The 16,450-nt window shown below is 36.1% G+C and overlaps 1 protein-coding gene and 1 non-coding gene across 2 annotated transcripts; both read left to right on the forward strand.

Moving 5' to 3' along the window:
- Nucleotides 1-803: 803 nt before the first annotated feature.
- Nucleotides 804-910, forward strand: LOC125581018. The gene has a single exon (XR_007318729.1). It is a non-coding gene; the product is annotated as a small nucleolar RNA R71 (small nucleolar RNA).
- An 8,433-nt stretch (nt 911-9,343) lies between these two features.
- On the forward strand, nt 9,344-10,267 carry LOC125580054. Its single transcript, XM_048744015.1, has 2 exons — nt 9,344-9,929; nt 10,110-10,267. The coding sequence occupies exons 1-2, from the start codon at nt 9,344-9,346 to the stop codon at nt 10,265-10,267; spliced, it is 744 nt and encodes a 247-aa protein (XP_048599972.1).
- Nucleotides 10,268-16,450: the final 6,183 nt, after the last annotated feature.

A 16,450-nucleotide genomic window follows, 5' to 3' on the forward strand; every position in this document is an offset into this window, starting at 1 on the left:
CAACATTGCAATACTCCTTGGATTTTTGCTCAGATTTTCCAGATAGAGACCCTTGCTGGCGATTCTGGTGAGTGGTCATGGAAGCAAACTGGTTTCCAAAGCCCTGAACTTGTTGTTGAGCTCATTGTAACTTCCATCAATCTTGGAGTGAAGGTTCTTCAACTCATATCCAACCTGCTTCTCACTTCTAGTCTGAGACTCCAAGATCTGTTTCAGTAGAACATCAGTGATGCTTTCCTGAGGAGTAGAGGTAGAAAGATTAGCTTGTTGTTGAGAAGACTGGTTCCCTTTGTTGGAGAAACCAGGAGGAGAGTTTTGCTGAGGCTGATAGCTGCCTTGCTGGTTGTTCCGAGGCTGATAACCATTCTGCTGGTTGTTGGAATAGGATTTCTATTGGTAGTTATTGTACTGAAAGTTGGGCTCTTTTTTGTACCAGCTACCATTATTGTTGATGAAACACAACTCTTCTTGCCCTTCCAAACCCTCAACTTCATGGACAACAAGTGTTGCTTCTTGGTTTGGATTACCAACAAAGTGCAGCTGCTCTTGGGTAGTTTTATCAGCAATGAGGATGTCTATCTTATCTTGTAGAGCTTTCAACTCCTTCCTCGTCTGCTTTTCTTCTGTTCTACTGCCTCTGTCGTGTCTCCACTGTAGATTGCATCACTCTTTACCATGTTGTCAACCAGCTCTTCTGCATCTTCTTCAGTTCTCCCCAAGAAGAACCCATTGCTAGCTGTTTCCAGTCTGGCTCTGTAGGAAGAGCACCACGGTAGAATGTGCTCAGCAAGCTTTCTTTAGAGAAACCATGGTGAGGGCATTGAACTTTGTAGCCTTTGAATCTCTCCCATGCTTCACTGAATTCTTCCAAGCCCTTCTGTTGAAAGCTGGAGATCTCATTTCTCAGCTTAGCAGTTCTTGAAGTAGAGAAGAACTTCTCCAAGAATGCTTTCTTGCAGTCATCCCAAGTGGTGATAGAGTCGCTGGGTAGAGACTTCTCCCACTGACGTGCCTTATCCCCCAAAGAGAAAGGGAATAACTTGAGCTTTAAGGCATCTTCGGACACACCATTGTTTTTTGACAACCCACAGTAGCTGTCGAACCTGTCCAAGTGATCGAATGGGTCCTCTAAAGCCAAGCCATGATGTTTGTTGTTCTCGATCACGTTGAGGAGTCCTGACTTGACCTCAAAATTATTAGCTGCCACAACCGGTGCTCTGATTCCCAGTCTATAACCATGAATGTTGTGGCGGTCATAAGTACCAATGGGTCGAGCTACCCGCGGTTGGTGTTCTGCCCCTTGTTGTGGATCTGCCATATCAACGTCCAATTCCTGCAAGTGGGCTTGTTGCTCTTCTTCTCTTCTAGCTCTAGCACACACTCTCTCTAAAGGTCTGATGTCTGCTACTATTGGAACTAGGTTTGATGGACCCCTGCTCCTCAAGTTCATACACCTGAAAGTTAAAGGTATGTGAAGAAGAAGAATCAATAACAAAAGAAAATTTAAAATGACTTAGTCTCAAGCAAGTGAACAAATCTCAATGTTTCAATCTATTCAGAATTTGACAACGGCGCCAATTTGATGTTAGAAGTTTTCAAGGCTCCTAAAGCAAATGTTGTAGTATAAATGATTGTCGAACCAGTTCTGAGGGATATCAAAGCACCGAGAATGCAAGTACTCACTTAATCTAAATGCAACCAATGATTTAGATGGGTTTTAGACTACTACTAATACTAGAAAGCAATTACAGAATGATACTTTCTTGACTAAGTGAAAAGAGAACTCATGGGCATAGGGATTATACCTTGGGTGATCAAGTTTCGAACTAAGGATGTCAACGATCAATCAAACTATCAACCTTAAGCTTAGACACAATCTTAAACAAACTCTATGTCTAGATGAATGTTCATTTACTAACATATTTCAAACATCAAATGTCTTTGGTTGAATAATATGAAAGCAATCATTACTAACAAGTCTATTGGCTATCTTAACACCTTTAACAACAAATGTCTTTGGTAAAATATGTTAAAAGCTTAGGAGAGTTGTCTCAGGCATTTCATCAAACACCTTGTAGGTGGGAAATGCCTAAAGATCAACTTTTGAGAGGCCAACTCAGAAGATGCATTATGAATACTCTACTAGCAAGGAATAAGAAGGATCTACAATATAACATCCTAGATCTAGCCTAATCACCCTTAATCTCCCTAACCCATGAATTCAAGAGTGTATTACTCACTACTCTTCATGATTCCTCTTAAACCCATACTGGATTTCAGATTAATCATGTAGAGAAATACATATAATAAATTAGAGATCAACAGAATAACATATGATCCAATGAATTCAAGAGATAAACTTTTCCAAGAGGTTTTTGATTGTTTTTCTCCAAAATCCAAAGATAATCTGTCTGGTGGCTACCAAAGGTACTTAAAACATAGGTTTTGAAAAGTAAAAACATGCATAATAAAATGACCAAAAGGCCCTTGAGAAAACATGAATTCGACCAAACAAATAGACGCGGAGCGACCTCGGCATGTCGCTCCGACAAGTCGCTCCGGGCTTTGGGAGCGACCTCAGTGGGTCGCTCTGAGAGGTCGCTCCAGCTCCATTATGTTGTCGTCACGCGATAGAAATGCGAGCGACCTCGGGGTGTCACTCTGGCCAAGTCGCTCTGGGCTTAGGGAGCGACCTGGAGTGGTCGCTCTGATAGGTCGCTCCGGGTCAGTTTTCGGCTTCCACTGGGATGAAATGGCGAGCGACTTCTCGGGGTCGCTCCAGCGAGGTCGCTCTGAGAGGTAGTTTGGAGCGACCTCATGGCGTCGCTCCTGATGTCGCTCACATGCTCTGCTCGTCCAATGATCACCTAGATCACCTCTTTTGAGCTCCAAATGCACCCAAATGTCTCCAGGAACTCCATGTGGTACTCCAATACCTAATAGAGACATATGTATGCAGAATGCAACCTAGACATGGCTAAATCCTAATCTATATGATGAAAATGCACATGAATAAATGGATAAAACAATGTAAATATGCAAGATATCAATTACCTCATTCTCACGCCTTCTCGAGACTGATCGTTTACGGTTTAGCAAGAAAGGAGACTAATTTAGCCAGAAAGTGAGACTGTTCAGATGTTTGTCGTTCCAAACGCTGAGGAATCAGAGAACCCTCACAATAAAAGTGCAAAGTATAAAGAAACAGTCCCTCAGCGGAGAGATTCATAAGAATACTCAAAATATTCAAATGGGGACCTGGCTGTTGAAATTCATGAGTGTTTGTCTCATGTCAAGAAAGTATTCACTTAACTTGTAACTAAATCCCTTCAACCATACAAAAGGAACTCACCCCTACAATGGAAGAGACAACCAACTGGTGGTTGAATCCTCTTAAACAGCCTACACTATAACCAATATCCTAGATAGTAAACTTGTTATGTGTGGCAAAGAAGCTCTAGTTTAAATCTATTTCTTGTAAAGTGGCACAACACTTTCAGTTTGTTCACTTAAGGAGAATATGAATTAGAATCAGTAATCTAGAGCATAAGAGAAGATAAATAAGAGTTTAGAGTGAGTTTTACAAGTATTAGGCTGCCTTAAAAGAGAAAGAGATAAGACAGCCTCTAAACCATAATGCTTAACTTCCTACATTGTGAATGTTGTTTAGACACAAGATAGAGAGAGAGAGCCACAAATTTAGACAGAGGGAACTTGTATTGATATTGTTCAAATGTTACAAGAGGTGGTGAAGGTCTTAAAATAGACAATCACTTACAATAAACTACGAATAAATCAGAGAATGACTAAACTAATAATATTGTAGGGTTTCTGATGAAGACAAGGAGGATACAGCCAAGTTTAATCTCGACCAGAGGCAGTAGAGAGTGACAGGAGAGAGATGGGCACAGTCTGGTTGAGTGAAAGTGACAGGTCTGCTTTTCTCCTTATGCATCACATGTGATCTTTCTTGCTTAATTTCAAACCAGATCATTTCTTTTGAATTTAAACTGGTTTCCTTGACTTCTCAGAAGTTCCCAACGTCCATAATAGTCTACACAACTCCTTTCTTGCCTTGCAAGGTAAGTTAGGTCAAGAAGGTGGTTTCTGAAGCAAGCATGTATGGACAGAACCAAATTAGCTTCTCTTGATGAACTCTCTTTGGATCATCAACTAGCTTCTTCTTCTGGTCATTCCTTTCTTTATTTCAACACTGACGCTGATAAAGCTTTAGAGGTTCTAAAATTCAACCTAGACCATTGGCTAGTATGTTCAATCCTTCAGTTTTTTCAAATGGGCTTGAAGAAGCTAGGCTTTACGGGGAAATGTATAGAAACGATACAGGGTCTGGTTGGTAACGTGTATGTTAGTGTTCGCCCTGGTGTGCTCTCTGAGCTTGTGAAAGCGTTAGGACGTGCTAAGATGGTGAGCAAAGCTTTTGTCTGTGTTTTACCAAGCGAAAGGAAGGAAGTGTAAATGATATGAGCTGACTCCGATCTTGTAACCGGTGCCGTCTTTAAATGTTAAGAAGAGAAAGAGAAGTAGCTAATCTTGTAACCGATCCCAGTCGGCTCATATCAATTTGGCATCTAAATCTTAATTTTATTGAATGAAATTGAAATAAAGAACCATAATTTTGCACCATGAATCTTCTTTCTAAAATAATTCTAAAATAATCTTCATCTGATTTTCAGGTGAAAAATCTTTCTTTAAACCAATCTTCTTTCTAAAATAATTCTTCATCTGATTTCCTCTATTCACCAACTCCTGTCGCTTCCACATGGTCTAGGTGCCACGTAACATTAATCTACGAAAAACAAATTTCATCTGAGTTAACTTTTTAATATGTCTAAACTATTTTAATAAAATTTATTTTTATCTTAAATCTTTTACTATATTTTCATTTATAGCCATTTCAACTCTCTAAAAATGTTTTTAAGAATAATGTATATTAAATATATCTATTTCTTTTCTTTATTTTATAATAGTATCAATTATCATAATTTTAAGATATTTCTGAGATTTTGAATAATTTTAGTAATTTTTAATATTTAAATATTTTGAGTGTTTTCCGAGTATTTACGAGAAAAAGTTTATGGTTTTTTTTTGAATATTATGGATATAAATATCTAAATCAAATAGAACCAAAATCTGTTTGGGCATATAAAATGTTTCTCACAAAACCCTAAAAATACCGAACTAAAATTTAAAACACTCGAGTGGAACCGTAATATACATATAACTAGATTAACTTTCCAAATCCGGACGGCGATGTTTTCTTCGGCTATGTGAAACAGCCGCCGCTTCCTCCTCCAGAGGAGGATGATGTCTTCTTCACCAAAACTATATCCGGTTGGGAGGGATCATCCCCGGCCTGAGGACCGCATCACCATTCTCGGTGGTCCATCAGCACTATTTGGTCGAGTCAAGTTCCTGATCGATGATATTGTAGACCTCGACGTTGCAGCCAAGCACGTCCGTTGAGCTGCTGCGTGGAAGAAGAGGATGAATGTAACGGCCTGATCCCCCGGCGTCCGACCGGGGTTATCGAAAGGGCGTTATGGACACGTGTCTACTCATTTAGACAATCATACGTGTCCCGTTACTGGTCCCAAGAGTCGACGGACGCATAACCTTCTTTGAAATACCGTCACACCCACATCCATATACTTCTACTTACAGTCCTGCGCACAGGGAAATGGAAAGGGAGGGATGAGCAACAAGTTACTCAGTGAAGTGACTCTAGACCAGCCTGCCCGCATGACACTTTATACTACTCTATGCGGGAACTAGGGCTGACTAGCCACTACAATCAGTTGATGCATCTTAACATTTCATATCATCATCATTTATTTCCACACATTCAATTCTATACATTTCTAACAACCTAGCGATCAATCAGTACAATGATCTCACTCATTGTCACACACGTCAAACCATAGACTTAACCGACTCGACATACAAGACCGACTCAATCTTATGACACCTTTAACACCCAGATACCCGACCATGAATTAAGGACTCTACAATGCACGTTTTTATATCCCGCCTCTCGCGGCTGGCTCATCTTTTCTCTTTTCTCCGTGGGTAGCTCTCGCTAGACTTCTACCCCATATTCTTGTGGATTCCACCACAGCTCCTATGGGTGCCTCCATATTCTTGTGGATTCCACCACAGCTCCTATGGATGCCTACCGTAGAACTACTACCCCACGTACTCCCTCTAGACTCTATATGATTTCCCAACCCATGCTTAACCTTAACGTTATTCACTTATACATTTACTTATCCTTTCACATCCTTATTCACTTTCACTTATCCATTCTCATTCTCATTCACTTTTCTTCACGCTTAGACTCGTACTTGAACTCATTCACTAGATGCCACCCGTTATCGGTGTCACACACAATACACATCACACTCAGGTTTCACTTACAGTATCAATAACAATCAGTAGTCATCTACAATGCATACAAAAGCCCCACTTGAAGTTAATTAATCTGGATTCATGATTCTTTCTTGCGGATTTATATAATTGACGGGAAAATAGTGATGTTCTCTTGCAAGTTCTTATGAATTTTTCAAAATTTTGGAAGTTGCAATTCGCTATCATATTAATAATAAGCAGATGAATATAACTGAAAACTATAACTATAAAACAAAGAGAGAGAGAGAGAGATACATCCCAATTGCTGAGTAACCACATTGATAAGGCTGTTGTTCGGGCCAGAGATAAGAACCGCATGTGAATTTCACATTGATCGCATCTCGTTTGGAATGGAAGAGAATCAAACTGATTGTTTCAAATACTTTAGTATTTCCACATGTCTTGATCATCACTCGATCATCGAACACAAACAAACTTGAAGCTGAGATGAGATAAGTATCAACCGACCAAGAAAACAATTATAATCACAATTACGTCCACTTAAGGTAATTTCCACCATCATGATGCTCTTGAACATGGTTATGAATAGGGGTGGGCACTTTACCCGATATCCGAAGCCGCACCCGAACCCGATCCGAAAAAGCCGAACCGAAATCCGAACCGAAGTAGCAAAATATCCGAACGGGTATTGAATTAGGAGAGATTGGATATCTGAACCCGAACGGGTAATATCCGAACCCGAATGGATATCCGAAGATAACCGAACATATGTATAATTAACCATATATTTCTAGTTTACATCTCTCATTTTATATAAAATATTTATATTGATACTACACATACTTTAAGTTCATATGATATACATAGAATTACGGAGAAAATGATTTACTATTCACTTAAAATGCATTTCAAACTTTTTATTTCAAAAATTAACAAAAAGTTACATCCAAAATTTAAAAACAATAACCAAATTAATATCTTTTTAGTTTCAAAATATTACGTCCAAATCTATTAACCATTCAATCTATTAAAAATAAAAAAAATAGTTAAGTGAAAGTTACATTTTTAAATACAAAAAATTTGAGAAATGAAAAATCTAATTTTTTTTTCAAAATCTAAATATCCGAACCCGATCCAAAATAACCGAACCTGACCCGAAGTATAAAAATACCCGAACCTGACCCGAAGTATAGAAATACCCGAACGGGTTCTATACCTCTATACCGAAATACCCGAAAATCCAAAAACCCGACCCGAACCCGAACGGGTACCCGAACGCCCACCCCTAGTCATGAATGTGTGTTTCAATTCTGTTAGAAAATATTTTTTCAGAGTTTCTCATAAAGACAATCCAGCCAGCCGCATGATGCACATTTAGTGCAAGTTTATGTATATGAACCAATAAAATAGCATTTATGTGACCAAAAAAACGTATCTCTTTTCTTTAAGAATGATACATGTGCTTATTGTTGTTAAGTTTTGAAGAAAAAATAATGAACTATTATTATTTTTGATAACCTTATGCTTTTGATCATTACCTTATGAATGACCAAAATATATATTATCTCTAAGATATAAGAGTGACACATGTGTCTATTATTGTAAGTTTATTTTCATTAAAATTGGATTATTCTTCTCTGAAAGTCTTACGATTTAGATCTTTTCCTTATGAAAGTCTTATGATTTAGATATTTTCCAACTATAGAATCATGTATGATTTTGTTGTTGTCAACATTTCTGTGACTTGAAAATGAAAAATTTAACAATAATAGACACATGTGTCTTGTTAAGTTTTTTTTTAATTAAGTTTTGAGGATAATTATAACAACTAATACCAAAAGACATTAATTAAGATTCATGCATATATGTTTTTTTTGATAAATCTTACACATTCAATGTGCGTACATAATTTCTGTAACAATGGAATATTCTGAATTATAAAACTGCATAATTAAACCAACTACCCAAAATCAACGCTTTGACCAAGGGGTTTTACGGTCAAACTTCAAAAAAACATTGCTGATATATCGAAACAAGCTCACGGCCTAGGTCAAAAAAAGGTTTCTGTTATGAGATAAGATTTTAGATGATTATCCATTTACATATTATATTATTACTTCTCCTCTAAGTCACCGACTGATGTCATTGTTTAATATTTTCTGATTGCTATAAATATGTACTCTCTCCTCTTATGTTTGTACGGCTGAAGTAAGAAGAAGAAATAAAATTATCGCAACTCCTCTCTCTCTTTACGTTACCAAACAAAAGGACGTAGAACAATTAACTCTTGTAACTCTTTTCTTACTTTATTTATAACACGTTATCAGCACGAGGCCCTGACCAACTGAGGCTTATCAATCCAAAAGTTCTTAAACCAGCCGAGGTAATGTTTAAATTTATGTATTTCAATATATTTAATTTATTTAAATTTTATTATTATTTCGGAGTGAGAGGCTAGACCTTCTCCGTTTATTTTTCGGGATGATAGGCGCTGCCTTCCCCGACTGATCGTTATGGTAGGCTATGCTTTCACGATCAGAAAAACACGTGGTAGGCTTTGCCTCCGTGAATAAAAAGAAAAGGTCAAAAATGGTAGACTAAGTCTCCTCGGACCTTGAAATAAGTAAAAGTCAAAATGGTAGACCATGTCTCCTCGGACTTTGAAAAATGATCAATATGGTAGTCTATGACTCCTCGGATCATGTGGTAGGCTGAGCCTCCCGATTTTATTTATGCTATTTAAATTTCTGCAATTTAAATTTATGCAATTTAAGTTTATGCTTTTATTTTATGTCTTTAATTTTTGCATTTAAATTATGCATTTAAATTCCCATTTTTACTATATTTATAATATTATTCTATGAATACAGTTATCATGTCGAATTTGACAAAGCTCGAAATTAATGCCCTGGATATTACGGGAAATAATTATATGACCTGGGCAGTGGGTGCAAAGATGCACCTGAGAGGAAACGGGCTTTTGGAAACCATCGATAGTTCAAAAACGGTGTCGGATGAGAAAAAGGCTAAAGCCATGATATTCTTACGACACCACATCCATGATGGTTTAAAGGATGAATATATTACGAAAGAGGATCCTTGTGACCTCTGGAAATCTTTAAAAGAGAGGTTCGATCACCAGAAATATGTGATCTTACCGAAAGCTAAACACGAGTGGATCCATCTCCGGTTCCAGGATTACAAAAGTGTTAGTGACTTTAATTCCGCGATGTTCGGAATTACTTCAAGGATGATGTTATGTGGAGAGAAAATAAGTGATTATGATATGATCGAGAAAACTCTCTCCACGTTCCATCCTGAAAATGTAATCCTGCAGCAACAGTACCGGGTGAATGGATATACCCGTTACTCGGAGTTGATACAAGTCCTCCTTGTAGCGGAGCAGAATAATCAACTCGTGACTTTAAACCATCAAGCTCGTCCCACTGGATCTGCTTCATTCCCTGAAGCGAATGTTGCATCATCCAATTATGATAATAGAAGAGGGCGAGGTCGTGGACGTGGTGGAAACCGTTATCATGGTCGTGGAAGAGGACGAGGAAGAAGATTCCGTCCCTATGATGAAAGAAATAATAAAGACTTCCACGAAAATGAAAGGAATGAAAAGGGCCAGGATGATAAAAGGCAAACAGGAAAGGTTTGCTACAGATGCGGCATGAAAGGTCATTGGGTACGTAATTGTCGTACGCCAAAACATTTAGCCGATCTATATAGAGAATCCCAAAAGGGAAAAGAGAAAGGAAGAGGTGAAACAAACTTCATCTCTGATGAACCTGGGCCATCCTTTCATGGTTTAAACGATGATACTCATCTCGACGTATCAGACTTTCTGGTTGAGCCAGAGAGTATCGATGAGTGATGTAGATCGATGTGATATAAATAAACTGTATTATAGTATCTATATCTTTTGTTGTAAGATATATGTTATGTTTGATGTTTAATAATATATGTTTTATGAATATTTTATACTCAGAAAATGCCAAACTTTGAGACTATGGATGGAGATCTGTGTTTGGCAGATAGTGCGTCAACGCACACGATAATTAAAGATAAGAAATATTTCTCCAGTCTCAAAATAAAAGATTACGCTGGAAGCGTAAGTACAATATCTGGTAATGCAAAGATTATTATGGGCTCTGGAAGAGCGAAATTTTCAATGCCAGGGGGAACAATATTTGAAATAAGTGATGCATTGTATTCCCCCGAGTCTCATAGAAACTTGTTAAGTTTTAAGGATATCCGAAGAAATGGATATCATATTGAGACTATGAGTAAAGATGGCATTGAATTTCTTTGCATTAAGTCCGAGAGGAAACATATATTGGAAGAGTTAAGAATGTTATCCTCTGGACTATATTGTACGAAAATAACCATGACTGAGTCCTATGCCGTGGTAAACATGACGTTTACTGATACATTTAAGATTTGGCATGAGAGGCTAGGACATCCTGGTTCAGTCATGATGAGAAAGATAGTGCAAAATTCGAATGGCCATCCGTTGAAAAACGGAAAATTTTTGCAAACGGGCGAATTTACATGCAATGCATGTTCTCAAGGGAAACTTATAACTCGGCCATCACCAGCAAAAGTAGGCAATGAATCACCAATGTTTTTAGAAAGAATACATGGTGATATATGTGGGCCGATCCACCCACCGTGCGGGCCATTTAAGTATTTCATGATATTGATTGACGCATCTAGTAGATGGTCAAGTGTGTCTCTTTTGACGACACGAAATACGGCTTTCGCAAAGTTCATTGCCCAGATAATAAAGCTGAGAACGCAGTTCTCAGAGTATGCCATTAAGAAAGTAAGGCTTGATAATGCTGGTGAATTTACATCACAAGCCTTTGATGATTATTGTATGTCAATGGGGATTGATGTGGAGCATCCAGTTCCCCATGTGCATACACAAAATGGCATGGCCGAGTCATTGATAAAACGGTTGCAGTTGATTGCAAGACCATTAGTCTTGAGAACGAAGCTTCCAATTTCTGTATGGGGACATGCTATATTGCATGCGGCTGCACTGGTTCGGTTAAGACCGAGTGCATATCATAAGTACTCCCCATTACAATTGGCATCTGGGCAAGAGCCAGATGTATCCCATCTCCGTGTCTTTGGGTGTGCGGTCTATGTTCCGATAGCTCCGCCACAAAGAACAAAAATGGGCCCACAAAGGAGGTTGGGAATATATGTGGGTTATACGTCACCAAGTATAATAAGATATCTGGAACCAGTAACTGGTGATATGTTTACGGCAAGGTTTGCCGATTGCCATTTTAATGAGGATGAATTTCCAGCGTTAGGGGGAGGAATTGGTAAAATTCCTCAAGAGGTTACATGGTGTACACCGTCGTTGTTACACCTTGATCCCCCTACGAATCAAAGAGAACTGGAAGTTCAGAAAATTGTGCATTTGCATAATTTGGCAAACCAGTTACCAGATACGTTCACAGATACAAGAAGGGTGACGAAGTCATGTATACACGCTGAAAATGTTCCATCAAGAGTTGATGTTCCTAAAGAACAAACTGATGGAGATAAAATGAATGAACCTAGGGTTCAGTTAAAGAGGGGGAGGCCAGCGGGTTCTAAAGATAAAAATCCCCGAAAGAAAATGAAATTGGATGAACAAAGTAAGGTTCTAAAAGAACCTGATATTGAAAGATGTCTGAAAGAAGACATAAATAGAAAGGTTCTAGAAGAACCTGATACTGAAAAATGTCAGAAAGAAGGCATAGATAAAGATGATCCAGATGACGAGAAGGGAACAGAAAAGTATGAGATTTCCATCAACTACGCCCGAGATGAAAAGTTATGGATCAGAAATAAGATAAAAGATGTTGATGGAATGTTCTCCTTTTCTGTGTCCAAAGAGATCGATCATGAAAATGATGATCCCGATCCAAGGTCCATTTTAGAATGTCAAAAAGGACATGATTGGGAGGAGTGGAAGAAGGCCATTCAAATTGAATTACTCTCCCTAAATAAAAGAAATGTCTTTGGACCTATAGTCATAACGCCTGAGAACGTAAATCCTGTTGGGTATAAGTGGGTATTCGTGAGAAAAGTAAATGAGAAAAATGAAGTAACACGATATAAAGCCCGATTAGTTGCCCAAGGTTTTTCTCAGAGACCGGGAATTGATTTTGAGGAAACATATTCCCCGGTAATGGATGCAATTACGTTTAGATTTTTGATGAGCCTAACGGCATCTAAAAATCTTGAAATGCATCTTATGGACGTTGTGACTGCATATTTGTATGGATCGTTGGATAACGATATATATATGAGACTCCCTGAGGGATTGAAAATGCCTGAAGCATTAAAAGAAAAATCCAGGGAAATTTGTTCGGTCAAGTTACAGCGATCACTTTACGGATTAAAACAATCCGGACGCATGTGGTACAATCGCTTAAGTGAATATCTCTTGAGTAAAGGATATGTGAATAATGCGATATGTCCATGCGTTTTTATAAAGAAATCGTCATCTGGCTTTGTGATCATTGCTGTATATGTAGATGACCTGAACATAATTGGAACTCAAAAGGAGGTTGATGATGCTCGAACTCATATGAAAGAGGAGTTCGAAATGAAAGATCTTGGCAAGACAAAGTTTTGTCTTGGACTCCAGATAGAGCATCTCCGAGAAGGAATATTTATGCATCAATCAAACTATACGAAAAGGTTATTGAAACGCTTTCGTATGGACAAAGCGACTCCTTTGAGTACTCCAATGATAGGTAGATCTCTCAATGTTGAGAGTGATCCTTTTAGGCCCTGCGAAGATAGCGAGAAGATATTAGGTCCAGAAGTACCTTATATGAGTGCTATCGGTGGGCTGTTATATCTTGCAAACTGTACCAGACCAGATATAGCTTTTGCTACTAATCTATTGGCAAGATATAGTTCTGCTCCTACTCGCAGACACTGGGACGGAATAAAGCATGTATTCCGTTACCTCCAAGGTACAATTGATTTGGGGTTAATGTATTTTAGAAAATCCGAGTTTGGTATGGTTGGTTTTGCAGATGCAGGATACTTATCAGATCCTCATAAGGCTCGATCGCAAACCGGCTATGTTTTTACAATTGGTGGAACCGCGATCTCTTGGCGGTCCCAGAAACAAACTCTGGTTGCGACTTCTTCAAATCATGCTGAAACTATTGCGCTTCACGAAGCATGTCGAGAATGTGTGTGGCTTCGATCAATGAGTCAACACATACAAGAAGCAAGCGGAATAGTCAATGAGAAAGAGCCGACGAAAATATTTGAAGACAATTCGGCCTGTGTTGCTCAACTCAAGGAAGGCTACATTAAGAGCGACAGAACAAAGCACATCCCTCCAAGATTTTTCTCGTACATAAGGGAACTCGAGAAAAATAAAGAAGTGGTCATTGAGTATGTACGTTCATGTGAAAATCCGGCTGACTTGTTCACCAAAGCTCTTCCAACTACAACATTCCGAAAACACGTCTACGGTATCAGAATGCGGCATTTGCGTGACCTTTGAAGAAAAAGCTAGGTCCACTATTCTCAGGGGGAGATTACGGACAGTGTACTCTTTTTCCCTTGTCATGGTTTTTGTCCCAATGGGTTTTTCTATGACTAGGTTTTTAACGAGGCACTACGTAATACAAGTTTGGATAATCAAGGGGGAGTGTTATGAGATAAGATTTTAGATGATTATCCATTTACATATTATATTATTACTTCTCCTCTAAGTCACCGACTGATGTCATTGTTTAATATTTTCTGATTGCTATAAATATGTACTCTCTCCTCTTATGTTTGTACGGCTGAAGTAAGAAGAAGAAATAAAATTATCGCAACTCCTCTCTCTCTTTACGTTACCAAACAAAAGGATGTAGAACAATTAACTCTTGTAACTCTTTTCTTACTTTATTTATAACAGTTTCGAATTTATGCTGAACGCATTTTGTTCGTTAACTGTTATGATGTTGATTTGGGGATTTATAGGAAGTATGGTTCTGGTCGTTGTGTATTAGTTTTAACTTCTAACTTGAAAAAGAACGAACTCTGCCTCTTCTTCTGTTATCTATTCTTTCTCGTATCAAATTGTCATCTCAATTTTTTTGCAAGACTTCAAAGTTCAGATCCCCATATTAATTGAGAAGCATTTGAAAAATTAAAACTTTAATTTTGTATTAATTAAAAAAAACTTCAAATCCTAGGTGACACTCTAAATGCTTTCTAAATTCTATTTCAAAGAATTTTAGAGCATCTAATATAAAATATAGTTTAATCTAATGGTGTCACATTATTTTATAATTATATAACAATAGAGAACATTATATTAACCTAAAATATAGAAAGTGTGTATTCTTTCCTTAAATAAAAGCTACGGAATTACCTGATATGATTTACATATATATGATAATTAATGATTATGAATAATAAAGATTTAATAACAATTTTTGCATCCTTCTTAATTTTTGTTTAAATTTATATTATTAAAAAAATTAAACAATCACACCATATAATAAAAAAAATTAGATTTTTTCTTATATGTTATATTTTGAATTTTTTAAAATGACTTTAAATTACAAAAATGAGGAAACCTTATATGTTATATATATATATTTTTAAATGACTTTAAAATACAAAAATGAGGACACTTTATATGTTATATTTTTCTTATATGTTAGAATTTTCTTATATGTTATATTTTGAATTTTTTTAAAACGACTTTAAATTACAAAAATGTAAGTTTACCTTAAATAAACGACTAAAAACATTAAAATGACATGTATCAATTCGATGGTTGATTTGAAAGCTTTCAAAACCATATGCAAGATAAAATTCAAAATAATTTAACTGTGGAAACAATACTGTTAACTTTTTTAAAAAATGTGTTCGATGGAAAAAATAAGGTTTTTATGTCATAATTTGTTTAATGTTCACTAGAGAACATTATATTAACCTAAAATATAAGAAGTGTGTATTCTTTCCTTAAATAAAAGTTACAGAATTACCTAATATGATTTACATATATATGACAATTGTTGATTATGAATAATAAAGATTTGATAACAATTTTTGCATCCTTCTTCATTTTTGTTTAATTTTATATTTTTTTTTAAAAATAAACAATCACATTAACCATATAATAAAAAATTAGATGTTTTCTTATATGTTATATTTTGAATTTTTTAAAATAATTTTAAATTACAAAAATGGGGAAACCTTATATGTTATATATTTTTTTAAAAACGACTTTAAAATACAAAAACGAGGACACCTTATATGTTATATTTTTCTCATATGTTTGATTTTTCTTATATGTTATATTTTGAATTTTTTAAAACGACTTTAAATTACAAAAATGTAAGTTTTTCTTAAGTATACGACTAAAAACATTAAAATGAAATGTATCAGTTCGATGGTTGATTTGAAAGCTTTCAAAACCATATGTAAGATAAAAGTCAAAATAATTCAAATGTGAAAACAATACTGTTACTTTTTCAAGAATGTGTTCGAGGGGAAAAATAAGGTTTTTATGTCATAATTTGTTTAATGTCCACTAGAGAACATTATATTAACCTAAAATATAAGAAGTGTGTATTATTTCCCTAAATAAAAACTACGAAATTACCTAATATTAGTTACATATATATGGCAATTAATGATTATGAATAATAAAGATTTGATAACAATTTTTGCATCCTTTTTCATTTTGTTTAATTTTATATTATTAAAAAAAATAAACAATCACATTAACCATATAATAAAAAAATTATATTTTTTTTTATATGTTATATTTTGATTTTTTTTAAATGACTTTAAATTATAAAAATGAGGAAACCTTATATGTTATATTTAAAAAAAAAAAAAATTTAAAATGCAAAAATGAAGACACCTTATATGTTATATTTTTCTTATATGTTAGATTTTTTCTTATATGTTATATTTTGAATTTTTTAAAACGACTTTAAATTACAAAAATGTAAGTTTTCCTTAAGTATACGAATAAAAACATTAAAATGACATATATCAATTCGATGGTTGATTTGAAAGC

Source organism: Brassica napus, chromosome C1 (assembly GCF_020379485.1).
Source record: "Brassica napus cultivar Da-Ae chromosome C1, Da-Ae, whole genome shotgun sequence".
NCBI lineage: Eukaryota > Viridiplantae > Streptophyta > Magnoliopsida > Brassicales > Brassicaceae > Brassica > Brassica napus.

Excerpts from the sequence above, each read along its gene's own strand:
- LOC125580054 (XM_048744015.1), top strand. The coding sequence starts at position 9,344 with ATGCACCTGAGAGGAAACGGGCTTTTGGAAACCATCGATAGTTCAAAA. Across the intron at positions 9,930-10,109 it reads TGGTGGAAACCGTTATCATG|CCGATCTATATAGAGAATCC; the intron begins GTCGTGGAAGAG and ends CAAAACATTTAG.